The sequence below is a fragment of the Lemur catta genome, chromosome 8 (assembly GCF_020740605.2).
Source record: "Lemur catta isolate mLemCat1 chromosome 8, mLemCat1.pri, whole genome shotgun sequence".
NCBI lineage: Eukaryota > Metazoa > Chordata > Mammalia > Primates > Lemuridae > Lemur > Lemur catta.
Genome location: NC_059135.1, coordinates 56,534,090 through 56,551,719, shown reverse-complemented (window position 1 = coordinate 56,551,719; position 17,630 = coordinate 56,534,090). Strand labels below are relative to the sequence as shown.

General features: G+C 38.7%; 1 protein-coding gene across 2 annotated transcripts; it reads left to right on the top strand.

Moving 5' to 3' along the window:
* Positions 1-10,023: 10,023 nt before the first annotated feature.
* Positions 10,024-17,209, top strand: G6PC2 (glucose-6-phosphatase catalytic subunit 2). 2 transcript variants are annotated; one of them, XM_045559194.1, is made up of 5 exons: positions 10,024-10,331; positions 10,908-11,017; positions 13,621-13,732; positions 15,751-15,866; positions 16,644-17,209. In XM_045559194.1, exons 1-5 carry the CDS (start codon positions 10,114-10,116, stop codon positions 17,153-17,155), a joined length of 1,068 nt encoding a protein of 355 aa, XP_045415150.1. In that variant the 5' UTR covers positions 10,024-10,113; the 3' UTR covers positions 17,156-17,209. The 2 variants fall into 2 exon arrangements, with proteins under 2 accessions (XP_045415150.1, XP_045415151.1); XM_045559195.1 differs by lacking the exon at positions 15,751-15,866 and having other exon boundaries at positions 10,114-10,331; positions 16,644-16,668.
* Positions 17,210-17,630: the final 421 nt, after the last annotated feature.

Genomic DNA, 17,630 nt, shown 5'->3' with positions numbered 1-17,630 from the left:
CTCAAACTCTATCAACATCACCTACTATGTTCCCTGAGGACAGGAAAGAGGCACAAGCTAATCAACTCGGATTTGCCAAAGCCTGGGCAAGCTGCAGGGAAACTGCATCGTCCAGGAACTACAAATGGGTGAAATGGAGTCACTATTTGAATTCTTTTGGGTAAAGCTGAGGAAGAAAAGAAAAAATAGGGGAAAAACCCAGAGAATATGCTCTCTAAAGAATGGAAAATAAAGATGGCCAGTAATATGAAGCTAAAGTTATTATTTTCTTCTTTGACTATGACATATTTGTGAAAATAAGGCCTCTTATGACAGACCAAAAGGCCTTCCCTCTACTCCTGCTTCCTTTCATTTTCGTTAACAATCCAGACACCAACAATAAAATAAATGTGTAAATAACATGCTCAGGGTTACCAGATATTGGCCATTCTATTCCTAAGAGCTAAATTAAGACCTATGGAATCAGGACAAGTTATTATTATTAATATTTAACACATCATAAAGTACCCAAAAATAAGCTTCCCAGCCTAGGGACTTGTTATTAATAAAGTTAGTTATATAGTGTGCTGTAATAAGCTTCCTTTCATTTCACAAATATTTGCCCAAGAACTTCTGATTTTTAGATATCTAATAGTATTTACCTTAAAGCAAAATTTTATGAGTGGAGCATCTCAGAACTTCAGCTGAATGAGTGATCGTGTTCATTTCCAGGATTTTCACTGCCCTGGATTAGTGAATACAGTACTTAATAAGATTCATGGAAGGGTGCTGACTTGGTACCATGTTGACAAATTGCTCACTGAGTTTTTACACTGGTCTTCATCAGGCTGTTGAGTGAAGATCCTTGCTCTCTCTGGACCTTGGACTGAGGTGGGTGATTGCCCTACCAATGTGCAATTTTTAGGGCAGCCCTGGCGTGTCCATTGTCTTTTATTCTTTCTTGGGACTCTTCCCCAGCCAAGGTGTGAGGGAGAAATTTCTATGTCATTTGTCCAAATATTCATCTCTAGAAGACTGGTGAATGATTTCTTTCTAATTCCCCAAGCATAACTAGGACAACAAGCTCTTCTTTCTGCTCAGCTCATAGAATAGGGCCCCTAGTTTTCTCAGCTTTAGAAAAGCCATGCAGCACCACCATCACTACCACCACCACCATACTTATGCACCTTTCATTTCAACCTCTCTAAGATTTATTGAGTATCTATTATGTACCATGTAATGAGTTGAAAGCACTTTCTTCTCTGGGATACACAGTCTGTGACCCAAGGTAGGGTTTCTGTATGGTGGGGTGTAGAAAGAGGGCACATCTTCTCAGTCTGGAGATGTTTCTGAATGGTGGTTATAAAGACACTTGCTCAGACTGACTGAAAGCTCCATTGCTCCTTCCCTGAAAATTTATTTTTTTCTCTAATGGGTGAAGGACCATGGGGTACAAGGAGAAAAGGTTATCATCCTCTATGGCACATAACGTTGCTGGGTAAATACTTTCCATCTTGGAGGCAGAGCTAAGGTTAGAAATGATAATGAGTAATGCCATGGTTTAGACCAGAAATTCCCCACCTACTAAATATAAGAATCTCTTTATGACATCCACATTTATTCTGAACTCCAAAAATGCTTATATATGTACTTTCAATGTCCATTCACTGAGAAAATTAGAAATGGTAAAAAGTACTATGAATTAAGAAGAGAAGAAAATTCTTCCTTGCAGATTCCAGATTAAGGGCCTCTGATACAGAAAATGCTCATCATATTCAAAAGATTCTTGAACAGAAACTTTCAATCCTCTATATTTCTGAATGACCTGCGTCAAGCTCTAGAATAGATGATTTAAGAAAATAAGTCTCTGACTATTGCTGTAATCAAAGCACAGTATCCACAAAGTCAACCTTCAGTGCTACATTCCACCTGGAATCTTTCATCTCTTTCCCAGAATCAAATAAAATAAAATAAAATAAAATGAGGACAGGGCTGGGACCTCCAGCATGGTGGAGTGAAGAAGTCACCAAATCTTCTTCCCTGCTCCCCCCTAAAAAACTCTATAAAACTTAGCCCAATGATCATTTTAGTGCCTTGGAAATTGACTAATGGCATATAGCAAACTAAGAAGCATTTATTCATGAAAAACTACTCCAAAACTTTATGCTAAGTAAAAGAAGCCGGATGCAAAATACTACATATAATATAATTTAATTTATGTGAAATAACCAGAAAAAGCAGATTCATAGAGGCAGAAAGCAGTTCAGTTTTGGCTTTGGGCCAGGAGTGGAAGCAGGCATTGACTGCCAGAGGGCACAAGGGAACTCTCTGGGGTGATGAAGATGTTCTAAAACCGGTTGTGGCAATTGTTGACAACTGTATAAAGTTCCTAAAAATCTTTGAATTGTACATTTATAATGATGAAGTTCATGGTATACAAACTGTATCTCAATAAAATTGTTAAAATAAAAAAAAGATGAAGCATATCAGAGCTTCAGAGAAAAAGAGAGTACATTTCCAAGCACCCAGAAAATATTCAATATAATGAGGAAAACATTCAGGTTTTTTACTGAGGTAAAATACACAACATAAAATTTACCATCTTAACCATTTTTAAGTGTACAGTTCAGTGACCTTAAGTGTATTCACACTGTTGTGCAACTATCACCACTATCCATCTCTAGAACTCTTTTCATCTTGCAAAACTAAAACTCTGTGCCCATCAAACAATAAATCCCATTCTCTCCTCCTCCCAGATCCTGGCAACCACCATTCTACTTTCTATCTCTATGAATTTGACTACTTTATGTGCAATTTTTCAATCGTCTCATAAATGTCAAAAATGGGGATTTCGTTTACAGCTTTTAAATACAATGTATTGAAGTTAATGTCTTTGGGTGTGATAATGGTATTACCTCCATGATATTCTTGAATATATTTTCCCCTTTCATCCTACATTTTGCATTTCTAAATTGTACTCATCTATCAAGGCCCAGTTACTTGCCACCTCCCCCACAAAAGCTCCCTAATCTCATAGACTGAAGTTATATCTGCCTTTCCTTTTTACTTTTCCATTTACTCTATCTGTTCACCTCTAAGGGCACAATGATATGTTATTTATGTAAATATCTTATCTCCCCTACCAGACCACAAGCTTCTTAAGGTACGATCTATGCCCTGTGCCAGAGTCAGTGTCTTATACTAGTGCTTCTCAAAAGTGAGGTTCCTCACCCAACATCAACATTATTTGGGAACTTGTTAGAAATACAAAGTCTCAGACTCGACTCCACTCTTAATGAATCAAAGACTCTGGAAATGGATGCCTATAATCTGCGTTTTAACAAGCCCTCCAGGTGAGTTGCATGCACACTTAGGTTTGAGAGCTACTGCCTTACACATAGTAAGGACTCTAAGTCATCTATAAAATATGAATCCAGCTATACAATATCTTAACTCTACTGTGAAGAAAATTAATAGTACTCAACGGGCAACTCGGTTGGGTCCTTTGTAATCCAAGAAAAAGCTTATAGATGTATAGGTCATGATCATTTCTAGGGAAGAATACATAATGAGACTAAAGGAGGGGGTACCTGGAACAGCTGCAGCAGGATCATTTATAATAGTGTCATTATGGAATGCCAATATTTCTGGGACGCTAGCCAGAGTGGAGGTAATGATTTTCTGAAAGTCACTAGGGTCTAAACTCTGTCTGAAATAAATCCATTTTACATTGCAAGGTGACACTGGAGAGATCACAAACATAATTTATTTTAGAGAAGGCAAATAAGTTTGTGGTAAAAGGATAATGACCATGCAGAGACGTTGAAGGTCAATTCCTCCAAAATATATTTTTGTTTACTGCCACTGCATAAGTAACACAAGCTAAAGTCAAATATCTCTGAGTGATGTTGAATTGCAGTGAGCATTATAACTTAGTGATGAATGGTTCATTTTATGATAAGAATATATCTTGTGGTTACATAATATTTCATTGGTGAAATATATCAAAGAAATTCTAGCCTCTGTCCTACAGGTTGCAATCTAAGTAAAACAGTCAGGATTTACTATAAGTCAAAACCTCAGGAGAATTTAAATGAATCAGACTGAGAACTTTCTAGAAAGAACTGGAAGTATTCAACTACTGGGATTAACTAAAAACAAGGCAGCAGTATGGGGTTTGGGGACCACCTATAGTAGCAAATATTATTTTTTAATTTCAGGATATGATGAGGGTACAAACTGTCAATTTATGAGTGGATTATTAAAATTTGGTACACGTATACAATGGAATATTACTCAATTACAAGAAACGACAGTGATCTAGCACCTCTTATATTTTCCTGGATTGATCTTGAGCCCATTATCCGCAGTGAGATATCACAAGTAGCAAATATTTTTAAAAAACAAAGACTCATTAAGACAAGCAAATCATGCCAGGGTGATTGGAGTTCTGAAGATATCTCTAAGGAAACTGGGGGGATCAGAGGATCCCAGCAGAAGCACCATGGACAGTGCATGGGATGCCAGTGCTGTGCTCCATTAGTTTGGGTCAGGGATTCCATTGAGAATCTGGTGAAAACTGTGGCCTTCTTCCAACAAATGTGTACAAGCATGAACATTTTGCATGCAATTTCAGGAAGTTCACTGACCCATAAATAAGTCAATTCACATTATAGACTGCCTGGTGACTGAAGAGATTTGGCTAAGATTAGACCCCAAAGAACATATTCATAAAGATTTCTTCCACTCCAAAAGTGCTTTTTTCTGGCACAGCAGAGTTCTAAGTGTGGAATACTTGGGAGGAATCAAATGGAGAGCTCTTCTACAGCAGGAGGAAAAGGAGTTGATCCCGAAGGAATAGTGGTTGGCTGTGCAATTTTCTGAAGACCCTGTATTTAATGTGTAGGGGACATTTGGCTTGATTCCCAGATGCAATAATGAACAACTCAGTCGTATCTCTGTTCTCTTGGAGCTGTCTTTGTTCTCAGGCTGGAGGGTAAGGTTGAAGACACTGACCACTGGAAAGAGTTAGATAACTAAATATTCATTGTGAAGAAAAGGGAGGGCAGGACAGAAGGGAGGAAAAGAGAGAGAGAAGAAAAAAGAGGGAAGAGGCAGAGATGTCAGAGTAAAAAGAGAAGAAACATAAGAATCATGTATAAGAACAAAAATTGTATCACTTTGCCCTACTTCTACTCTGAGCAAGAATTTCAGAGTTGGAATTCAACTCCACTTTTACAAACTATTTGGCAAAATGAGAATAACTAATATTAATTATAGCTAAATATTTTTAGTATGAACCATGTGTCTTAGGTAAAAAAATGATAATATTTAATAGAAAGGAGATCTAAAAGGAGGGATATAAGAACAGACCAAGCCTTCATCCATGGGAAAGAGTGGAATAATACAGATCTTAAATAAGGTAAATGAGAAAAATATGCGTTAAGGCAGAAGTTAAAAAAGTGGTCCAAGGAAGGGCCAGCTTCACGTAGGAGGCACAAGAGGGGTGTAGACACCTTGTTTCAAGGCAGGGATGAATTAAGACAGAACTTCTATTAAAAAAAATTGATGTGTATGAAAACCATGTAGGAAGCTTTCTGAAATGCCCATTTCTGGACCTTGTTCCCAAAGAGTGAGGATCTGTGATCTGGAGTGGGCCTGGAAACTACACGCAGGTAGCAGCAGGAGGCAGGTGGTCTGTAGATCACACTTTGAGAAAGACAGCCTCAAATAGAGAATGAGAGTACAGGTAGATCTAACCTCTTTTGGATCTGGGTAGCTTGAACGTGGCTTTGTTCCGTCATCACTTGGTGAACTGATTTTGGACAGACCTTAAACTCTAACAACCTTGGCTTTGAAATGACTCAGCTTGTTAGGCAGGTTCTTACTAAAGGGAAAACCTCCACTGGAAGATTATTAGTGTCCGAAAGAACCAACCTCCTGTGTCTCCCTCCTGCTGGGGTCCACATAGGACAGGTCCTGGTGTGCGTCCCCACCCTGAGCCATGCCAACTCTAGTGGCAGTGACAAACTGGGGAGGACTAAGGAAACATTGAAGAAGAAATTTCTCACAGGAACAAATCATAAAATACATGTAGATGCTGAAAAGCTTGAAGTGAAAAGCTTACCAGTATGATGGGTCAGGTATGGTTTTCATTTGTTTCGTTTTTAAAATGTAGTATGAATTGCTTTTGATTTTAATTTTGTTTTATATTATATAAAATATTTACACAGTTTCAAAGTCAAATCCATAAAATAAGTATATTCAAAGTCTAGTTTTTATCCCTGTTCCCTCTGCTCTAGTCTGTTTTCTCCCTTATAGGTAAACTTAAAGAAATTTTTTTTGGCCAGGGACAGTGACTCACTCCTATAATCCCAGCACTTTGGGAGGCCAAAGTCAGTGGATTTCTTGAGGCCAGGAGTTCAAGACAAGCCTGAGCAAAAGCGAGATTCCATCTCTACAAAAAGTAGAAAAATTAGCCGGGCAGGAAGCTGAGGCAGTAGGATGGCTCGAGCCCAGTGAGGCTGCAATGAATTATGATGACACCGTCGCACTCTAGCCCAAGTGACAATGTGACACCCTCCGCTCCAAAAAAAGAACAATTTGAGCTTGTTTATTATTCTATTCTCTTTAAACACAAGCAGATGTGTGTGATACACATACACACACACACGCACACACACACACACATACATATATACTACTCATTTCTTAGATAAACATTTATATACTTCTCTCTACCTTAAATAAGCTTTCTTGACCTTGCCACTTTCTAACATTATCTCTGTGGAAAAGTGCATTTTGAGTTTGTACTAACCAAATAACACACATAGTTTTTAAACATAGCCTCTTTATAAGTTAGTATTCCTATCAACCTTTGTTTAATAATTCATTCATTCAGTAAATATTTACCAAATAACTATGATGGGCCCAAGGGCAGTTCCAGGTCTTGTGAAATCTAAAGGTTCTCTGTAATAAAAAGAATATGGGCTGGGTGCAGTGGCTCATGCCTGTAATCATAGCACTCTGAGAGGCCGAGGCGGGAGGATCATTTGAGGTCAGGAGTTCGAGACCAGCCTGAGCAACAGTGAGACCCTGTCTTACTAAAAATAGAAAGAAATTACCCGGACAACTAAAAATACAGACAAAAAATTAGCCAGGCATTGTGGCACATGCCTGTAGTCCCAGCTACTCGGGAGGCTGAGGCAGAAGGATTGCTTGAGCCCAGGAGTTTGAGGTTGCTGTGAGCTAGGCTGACGCCATGGCACTCACTCTAGCCCAGGCAACAGAGTGAGACTCTGTCTCAAAAAAAAAAAAAAAAAAAAAAAAAAGAACATGAAATTATGAATATACTCTACAACTCCCAGCAACAAACTGCCATCTTAGGGGCCCATGTAAGCTTTGCCAGCTTCATGGGAAATCAGCCCCTGCTCGGGTCTGTATTGGGACTGCACTAGTGGCTGGTACACAAAGCAGACTTGATCTCTTGTTTTATGGAGCTTATACTGTGGTGCAAGAGAGAGGTATTAAATACGTAAGGTCAACATGAATATATAATTGTAAATTGTGCTTAAATCCATATTATGGGCTGAATTGTGTTCAAAATTCACATTGAAGCCTGAACCCTAGCACTTGCCAATATGACTGTATTTGGAGATGGGGTCTTTAAAGAGGTGGTTAAGTTAAGATGAGGTCATTAGGGTGTATCCTAATCCAATATGACTTGTGTCCTTATAAGAAGAGATTAGGACACACCCACATAACAGGGAAGACCATGTGAAGACACAGGGAGCACAAGCCGAGGAGGGAGATCTCAGGGAAAACCAATCCTGCCAACACCTTGATTCTAGTCTCCAGAACTGTGAGAAAATATATGTCTGCTGTGTAAGCCACCCAGCCCGGTGCTTTGCTACGGCTGATACAATCCCCTGAGAGGAAAGAGTGCTTGAGAGAAAGCCTTGCCAGAGGAGTGGTGAGGATGCGGTCAGAGGAAGCATCGCTGAGGAGGAGCACACAAGCCACAGTGTGAGGAACTGTGAAGAATAAACAGATTAGCAGATCCTGTTAAAGGGCCAAAGAAATCAAGGTGTTTTTGCTTCAGTTAATTATCCCACAGTCTACAGAGCCAGACAGTCCTCCAGAGACAGTCTTTCTAAACTAACTACCTAAGATGAAAGGCTCATATGCAGCCAATTTCATCACAGTCCACAGACTCTGAAGTATTGAATGAGCAGGAAGTTTAATTTTTAATTGTAAGACAAAATGTATTTGATCTCTTTCAAATCCTGATTTAAGGATAAGACATTCTGAAGAAAATGAATATTATGAATTATGAAGCTCAAATACTTCTTAGAAAAAGAATAAGTCTTTCCTCATGGCTCATTAAAGAGATTATGGAAATTATAGAACCTGAATATGCAAAATAAAAAAGCCAGAAGCATACACTTTGATTAGTCAAGGCTAATGCCTCATATGGATTGCTTTAGCACACTGATTCCACTCATTCCACACTGAAACCACTTAGGAAGTATTTTTATAATACCAATGCCCAGGTCTCATCACCAGAAATTTATTTGATTTTGGAGTGAGACAAAATTATGGCATGTTTAAAAAGCACCGCAAAAGGTTTTAAGGAATTTTTTTTTTTTTTTGAGACATAATCTCACTCTGTTGCCCAGGCTAGAATGCAGTGGTGTGATCATAGCTCACTGCAACCTCTAACTTCTGGCCTCAAGTGATGCCCCCTGCCTTAACCTCCTGAGTAGCTGGGACTACAGGAACACACCACCATGGCCAGCTAATTTTTAAAATTTTTGTAGAGATAGGGTCTTACCATGTTGCCCAGGCTGGTCGTGAACTCCTGGCCTCAGTGATCCTCCCTCCTCAGCCTCCCAAAGTGCTGGAAGTACGGGGGTGAGCCACAACGCAAAGCCCCTTTAATGGATTTTAAAGCATTTCTTGCAGAGGAGGCAAGAGAGGATTAGAAGGGCCAGATAGACACTGAATGCCAATAACAATGGTGCTGTTAAATGATGGGACACAACTCTAGGAGAAGTTCAAAGTGGCATGCATAGCCTGTGAAGGTTTCTAGTGAAGGGGACCTTGATCAGTGAAGACAACAACCTGAATAGTAATGTAACAAGTAAAGTTACCTACCTCTACCCTCAGCCACCTGATGGAGCTTAATCGCTTTCCCACTAATCCTCCCAGACAGCACTTAGCTCTCTAAAACCAACATCTCACTCTGACTTGGACCCATGCATCTCTCTGCACTCCCTTTCTGTTCATTCTCAATCTGCGTGTTTGTTCTGCTGCTTCCCACTTACTGCTGCTGAACACTGTGTTCTCCACAATTTTCCTGATTGGTCAAAAACCCTTGGAAATCTGTTCCTATCTTTTTCACATGAGCCATTCCCCAATTCTCTCAACTGTATTCCCTAGTCAATAAGAGAAGACTCAATCCAAACACGTTTCTATTTTCAAAGTGACTTCCATTTCTGCTTTCTTGCCTCATAGTCACAAAGCAACACATTTCCTTCCAGACTTCATGTATTCTATCATGCTCTTTGCCAATAAAGAAATATCAAACTATTCTTAGTTTAAAATCTATGATCAGAAAATAATCTGTCATATCATATATTTTTCATGCCCAGATATTTACTCAACTGTTTTTCCCAAAGACCCAGTAAAATAGAGAGCTACAGTCTATCCTAAATTAAAATGCATGTCTTTTAGGGCTATTTGACATACAATAATTATTTGCAAAGTCTTCTAGCCAAACACAGAAATTGCTAATGTCTGCCCTTGAAGGAAATGAACTGTGCAAAAAATTTTGAACAAACATGATCCAACTGTTCACACAAGAGGGAGGTTGCATAAGAAATTCATTGTGTTTCTATCCAAATTTTCCTTCAAATTGCCATAGATCAGCATGTACTTCACCTCTTCGCCACCCATTAAAATCATAAACAGATGAGCTTTTCAGCAGAGAGCAGATGTGCCCTTTCCATAGATGGTCAGTGTCACATGCTGCAGTAATGGCTGGAAATGCTATGAAGGTACAGTATATAAACGGCGGGACCCACAGCACTTCAGCTCCAGTTGCTCTGTGTTTAGAATTCCCTCTTTTTCAAGATGGATTTCCTGCATAGGCATGGAGTGCTCATAATTCAGCATTTGCAGAAGGACTACCGAGCTTGCTACAATTTTCTAAATTTTATGTCCAATGTTGGAGACCCCCGGAATATCTTTTCTATTTATTTTCCACTTTGGTTTCAACTTAATCAGACAGTTGGAACCAAGATGATATGGGTAGCAGTCATTGGGGATTGGTTCAATCTTATATTTAAATGGTAAGACTTCTGTTTTGTTTCATTTTTCCTAAAACGTATTCTTAAATTTGTAACTTTGGCTTCATGAACAAATTTCAGATGTGTATGGTTTTATTTGGAAAATTTTTCAAATGTACAAGTAAACTTGAAACACCAGATTCATAAATAGAACTTTAAGAAAGCATAGAAATGTGTAATTTAATGACTTATAAGTAAATTCTAAAAATCTATAACACATATTCTGTGATTAACAAAGGAGTCAGTTAAATGAGCAGCATCATAATGAACAGATTGATGACACCAGGGACCACTTTGATATTCCCAGTCTAAGTACCCAAAGCACCCACAGGATATCCCCTGCAAGGAAAAAATCCCCCATGTTTATGGGACACTTGGGAGCCAAAACCCCAAATGACTACCATCCTTTATAATGAGTGAGAGACCAGAACCCAAGATCTTTCAAAGTCTCTTAATCAGGAACTTTCCCCCGTTATCCCCCTGCTTGAGTCATTTTTACAGGAAAGAATAGCTAGTCTCCAATTAAGTAATAGCTGTGCATTTAAATATATATGCATATTTATATTTCTTCAAATACAGGATATTATTTGGTCATCGGCCTTACTGGTGGGTCCAAGAAACTCAGATTTACCCAAATCGCTCAAGTCCATGCCTTGAACAGTTCCCTACTACATGCGAAACAGGTCCAGGTAAGCAATCACAGCAGCCTCAGGTCACTAAAGATACTCCAGCGAAGAGTAATTATGTATGATTACCATGTAATAACTGATATGATATAGGATATTAAAGAAAATGTCATGGGGGAGAATACTAAAAGTTCATAACCATTACAATTGCTAATGAGGAAGGAAAGAAGTTTTATGACTAATCAAACTCCATTTTTTTTTTCAAACTCCATTTTGTTATTTGCGAAAGGGTAGACTGGGAGAATATTCCACAAATGATTTTATATTTGGGCATTTACTTTGTGGAAGAATGTAATGGTTTGACACTAAAACAAACAAAAACCAGTTAGCTAGAATGAATTTTCAAAGGACTATATTAAGATCCTAGAAATGTTGATTTATCTGCTGCTGAGCAACTTTCAAAGTTATCACAGGGCTTCTGAGATTCTCATGACTGAGGGAAGAAGAGATGAGTTTTCTGTAAGAAAGGTAGGGACTTCCCAATATTAGTATTGCCAGTAAAGATTATCTCTAACCTTAGAACAATTTCTTTAAAATTTCTTTTTTCCCCTCGTGCATATAGCATATTAATAGGTTTCTTGGGCCACTTCATTTTTAATTATAAGTAAGATTCTGTATGAGTGTAAAATCTTTATTGTGGAAATTGAGTCTAAGACTGTAAAAAGGTTTTTTTGAAATATATATAAGGAAAATTACATGTTTTTTTAATTTATGAGAGTGTGTTATATTGTACCTCACCATATTTTGTTACATAGCATAAAATTCTTGCCGTTTGGTATCCTTTGAAATTAACCCTGAGTGTAGTGAATGTATAAGTTTTTGATGAGTTTTCTAAATATATTTCTTTTTTGCTCCCATAAAACTACACATGTCTTTATATTGTTACCAGCATGTGATCTTCCTTAGTCCTTATATTTAGAGACAAGGACTTGAAACCAAATACCAAAGTAGCAGAGCAAAGTGAAAGAAGTTTATTAAGCCAGTACACCTCCAGACATGGACCAGGGTGTCAAGGAAGATGAGCACGTGATAGAACACTCTAGAAGAGTGGTAGGAGCCCGCACATGTCCAAGAGGACAGTGGCCCTGGGGTCTCTTGGGCTTCCCCTTTTCTTTCTTCTGACTTCCTCATTCTTGTGTTGCCCTCCTCCTGGCCAATGAGAATGTCATCTCCTCCCATCTGTAGGGCAGGGGAGTTTTTTACTTTGTTTCAGCCTAGAAGTATCATGGCTTCCAAAGCCCATTCATGCAGGGGAACAGTAATATATAGTAATGATGGTATAATGAAGTCAGAGTCACTGGAGGACAACCTTGCCCTCCATCAGCACACGGGCCTCCTAAGGGGCTTCCCCAGACGGGAGTAAACAAGGCGTTTCTATAATGGTTACCACAGCAGCTTGACCATAGCTTTTGCTCTTATTGATCTGTGACCCTAATTTTGTTCCTACCATTCTGCCCCACCTGTGCTCTCTATTCTGATCTCCTGCCTCAATGTCACTTATCACACTGTGCTATAATTCTTTGTATATCTGGCTGCCTAGACTGTGCAGTCCATCAGGGCAGGAATGATGTGTATTTTATCTCTGTGAAAACAATGTGTGAAGAATTGCTGAATGGATGGATGGATAACATTTGACACAACTGAAACGCTATTTTGGTCTATACCAGTACTTCCCAGCATGTGTTCCATCTTATGAGACATTTTCTGGAAAAAGAAGGAGGGCAGTCCAGGATGGAGAGAGGGAGAGAAAGAGAGGGAGAGACCGAGAAACTTCATTCTGTATTTGTCCCTTGAAGATTTACAATTCACTTAAGCATATAAAATGCTCTGAAAATTCCTGCAGATAAGAAATAGGTTTGTTTACCAAAAAGGAGACTGGTGTTTTGTTTTTAAAAAAGAGACTGGTGTTTAACCTGAAAGAACTTCCACTAGGTAAAAATAATAATAAATAAATAAATCAGGGAGAATACCTAAGCAAAGTGATTTAAAAAAAATTAAGCAACATGGAAAAATTCTGGAAATAGAAAGCCTACCTGACTGAAGGCTTTTTCTGCTAGGATTAATGCCTCCTTTACAGCTTTTCTTCATTCTTTATTTTAATCCTCTATTTTATAACAAAGATTCTCATTGCAGCGGCCACAAGATAAGCATAGAGGTAGCTACTTGTATACAGCAGTCATTTCTAAGTCAATCAGTAAACCACAGGCCTAACAATGTTATTCTTTAGTTTGACTTTTCAGGCCAAGGCAAATAAACTGATTCAAGATCCAATGTAAGTAATTTCCTTGTCAATTAAAAACAATTAGATACGAAGAATAAGTAGGGTTGTGGCAGATTTTGGTGCAACCACCTTAGTTCTTAATTACCTTGAATATACTGATTTCTGGAATTCATTGAGCTTGAAAATCTAGGAAAAAAGTTTTTGAAATAGTGACTCAATTTACCTTATTTCTAGCTACTTCTAAACATTGCATATAGCCTGTGCCCTGTGGTTTGTTCCTGAGTTATTTGTCATTTTCATGGTAAATATGCTGTTCTATTGTCCATTTCTGATCTCGATAGTTTATCAGGCACCTTTCACATGGATGGACACTTTGTTGTTGCAGGAAGTCCATCTGGTCATGCAATGGGCTCATCGTGTGTCTGGTACGTCATGGTAACAGCTGCCCTGAGCCACACTGTCACTCGGATGGATAAGTTCTCTATCACTCTGTACAGGTCAGCTTGGCTGCATTTTGTGTAGCACTGGAATATGACAGTTTAGAATACAGAAAGTCGTGTCTAAAAATTCATTTTAGAGTACTTTTAGTTGTTGAATGAAATGTGCTTATTCTGTTCGTTCATAGCCAAAATAACAAAATGAATAGAAACCTAATATTTTGCTTTAAGATAATGTCCTAATTAGCTCATAGCTATTAATAGTTTACAGAGTTGGAAATGTTTAACTGATGAATGACTTGCTAAATGTGCCTTTGGATTTCCAAAATGCAATAATTATTTTGATAGCTCATAAATAAATCATCTAAAATTCACAATATAAGAAAATAAAATAAAATTATACAGTGTAAGGAATTACTTTTGCATGCATAGTCCTTGCTTTAAGATTAACTGGAAGTTTTGAGAATCATCATTCCCCTTGAACGCATCAGTTTATTCAGTGAAATTACGCTTCCTCCTTTGAATAGTCAATGCTTTTGACATCAATAACAAATATTCTAGCTCTGAAGACTAAACAAACTTTGTAATTAAAAACATTCCAGATGAAAACTTAAATTTGAATGTTAGTAGATTTAATGTTAGAAGATTTCTTAATGTTTAGAAAGGCCTAGAACTTTAAGATTATTCACTATTTTGTAGGAATTGGGCTGTTTCTTTCTCTTCTTTCCTGAAATCCTTTAACTATCCTTAAAACAATCCTGAGCACCATTTTGGTCATAAATTATTAGGCTCCTTGAGACTAGATTTGCCAGTTTAATTTTTGAAAAAATACTACAATATATACTATTATAAAAGTTTCTTCTAAAATAAAACATTTTTAAGATCCATCACATATTCCACTTTTAAGAGTAGTATTGGATAATATAAGAAACAAATGACCAAAGGAATTTGGGCATCTTTAAAGTTTATTCTAATGAGACCGTGGCCTGTATGCTTTAATGTATTCATTATCCAACCCAAAACAACAACAATAGTAGAATGGTGTTATAATTTAAAGAAGTTAGCATTTTCTCTCCATAGATAATTTTCAGAGTAGGAATCTAGACAAGCCTTGCTATTTCTCTATAATTCATTCCTCCCCCCAATTACTAAATCTAGAAAAAATGTGTTTTTCCTAAGAAAAAAAAATTATCGTACCTCCCTTTTTTCTTTCATCTATAAAAATTTATTGTGTGCCTACTCCTTACCTTCGCATTACCAAATCCTTGTATATTCTTCCTCTACACGGATAACCCCTGCTTATTTCCTCTTTGGAAGTCTCATTTCTATTTCTTAATCTTTCTATAACCAAATTTTGGTCTGTTTATCAGGAACAAACCATTCAGGGATTCCTGAAACTCGATATTGCTAACAATTTTTTTTTAATGACATGCATTGCTTGGTTCTAATATTTTTTATGTTTTTGTTATATTGCTGCTTCTAATCCAAATCCAAACCTACAGGTCAATTCCCTTGTTCCTTATTTTCTCTATCTCAAAAAACAAGGAACCAGGACTCTTGAGAGTCCATGAAATTAAACCCAGTGAAAATGTGCCCTTGTTGGAATGCTCATGAGCTTTGCATCTGAGTGGCAGCTGCCTCTCCAGTGAGTTTTCTTCAAGCAAAGAAAGGTTGACAGAGGAGGGTAAGGAGGAAGCACATCGGACAGGGTGTAAAAACAGATATGGTTTGTTCGTGGTCATTCGTAATTCCCCCAAACATGAATTTCCTCTACACCATTAAAACAATTATCATTATTTTAAGGATGTCACATTGGCTTCCTTTTTAGCATTTATTAAAATCTCAGGATATAGCACTGGTTAAATTTAATGCATTGAGAAATGTAGAAACCTCTTTGTTAAAGCTTTTAAATCCCATGGAACACATGGAAACATTTGAATAAAAAATGACTCTAGAATCATGAAGTATGTCACAGCTACAAAAATCCTCTGAGATGGATCATCTGGTGTCATCCCCCTAATTTTATGAGTGATACAATTTCTTTACTTTTTACACTTGTATCTATTCTTCCATCGTAGACTGACGTGGTCATTTCTTTGGAGTCTTTTTTGGTTGATTCAAATCAGTGTCTGCATCTCCAGAGTATTCATAGCAACACATTTTCCTCATCAAGTTTTTCTTGGAATAATTGGTGGTAAATATGATCACTTGCCTTTAGTTGTGTCATTTGAAAGCTTTGGATTCATTTGTTTAATGGTGTCAGATTCTCCCTGGCAATCAGTTTTTCAATTTCAGAGGTAATTCCGTGAAGTCATTGATACCAAATGCTACCCTGGGAGCTTAAGTGGTTCAACACACCTCTCACAGCCTCCATGTACACAGTGGCACAGTCTCACTCGTGGTATAAATGCATAACTGCTTGGTGACATGGGCTTTTCTGCACTTGGACTAGAGCTAAGTCCAACCCCAAACTATCACTTCAGACAGTGTGCTTGCATCTTGGGTTGGGGGACTTAATGACCCTCCGATGCTATTCTCTCTGAAACATGTGAAGTGATTATTCTGTGACTATAGACTTCATTTAGTAGCTGCTTTGTATTCCTGCATCAGTGATCACCATGACTGAGTTTCCACTGTTCAGCCCCACATACCTTGCAAAGGCTCTCTAAGTTAATTGGCTATAGCAATTGAAATATTAATTGCAAGCTCCTAAATCAGTGTTCTGCCTATAAAGTGGGTTATCACTCAGGGCCACCAAGTCCAGAACAATCCTTCTGGGCTAACATGGATAGTGAAAACATCGTGGGCAAATGTGTGTTTTTAATTGCTGCCTAAAAAAGGCTTTAGAAAATTGATAGAACCTGGGAGTCTAAAGCCCTTTATCCCTGAACATTCTTTAATGCAAAGAGGAATGATTCCCGAGGGGCTCAAGGACACACAGTCATTGTCAGTGTCTCTTTCCAATCCCCAGGCGTGCTGGTGGCAGAGGCCTTTGAACACACTCCAGGCATCCAAACGGCCACTCTGAGCACATACCTGAAGACCAACCTCTTCCTCTTCCTGTTTGCCCTGGGCTTTTACCTGCTTCTCAGACTGCTCAACATTGACCTGCTATGGTCTGTGCCCATAGCCAAAAAGTGGTGTGCCAACCCCGACTGGATCCACATTGACACCACACCTTTCGCTGGACTCGTGAGAAACCTTGGGGTTCTCTTTGGCTTGGGCTTTGCAATCAACTCCGAAATGTTCCTTAGGAGCTGCCGAGGGGAAAATGGCTATAAGCCGAGCTTCCGGTTGCTCTGCGCTGGGACCTCGTTGGCCACACTGCAGCTCTACCATTTCATCAAGATCCCGACTCACGAAGAGCACTTATTTTACGTGCTGTCTTTCTGTAAAAGTGCATCCATCCCCCTGACTGTGGTTGCTCTGATTCCCTACTGTGTTCATATGCTCATGAAACCAAGTGAAAAGAAGATTCAATAGAGTGGTGCAGACAGTGGTGCCCTGGGCTACGGGACCACCCTTCTCCATCCAGCAGTTAGAACCACAGAGCAAGGACAGACCCCAGCCCACACGTGGCAGCCCAGACCCCATCATCCCACCCACACCTGTGTTTAGTTTGGCCTTCACTGTGCTCTTTTTTTAATTAGCTGCTGACATTTAAAAACCAGAATATTTAACATAAAATTCTGAGTTTCTGTATTTTCTGAAAATTCTGATGATATGGCAACACAGGGACTGCATTTCCACCTGGAGACAGTTGACTGGAGCTGAGTACTGACTGTCCCCGGTGGGAGGCCGGGACTGTGCATTTTATCACACTCTTCAGGGTCCTGACAGGACTCCAGTATCAGCTTCCTTTACATCTTAAGGCCAGGCTGCTTCTGGCTCCCCTGGGCATTTTAGTGGGGACCCCAGGCACATCCGGTCCTTCCAGTTTTCGGATAAGGAAATGGAG

Excerpts from the sequence above, each read along its gene's own strand:
- G6PC2 (XM_045559194.1), top strand. The coding sequence starts at position 10,114 with ATGGATTTCCTGCATAGGCATGGAGTGCTCATAATTCAGCATTTGCAG. Across the intron at positions 10,332-10,907 it reads TTCAATCTTATATTTAAATG|GATATTATTTGGTCATCGGC; the intron begins GTAAGACTTCTG and ends CTTCAAATACAG. Across the intron at positions 13,733-15,750 it reads TTCTCTATCACTCTGTACAG|ACTGACGTGGTCATTTCTTT; the intron begins GTCAGCTTGGCT and ends CTTCCATCGTAG.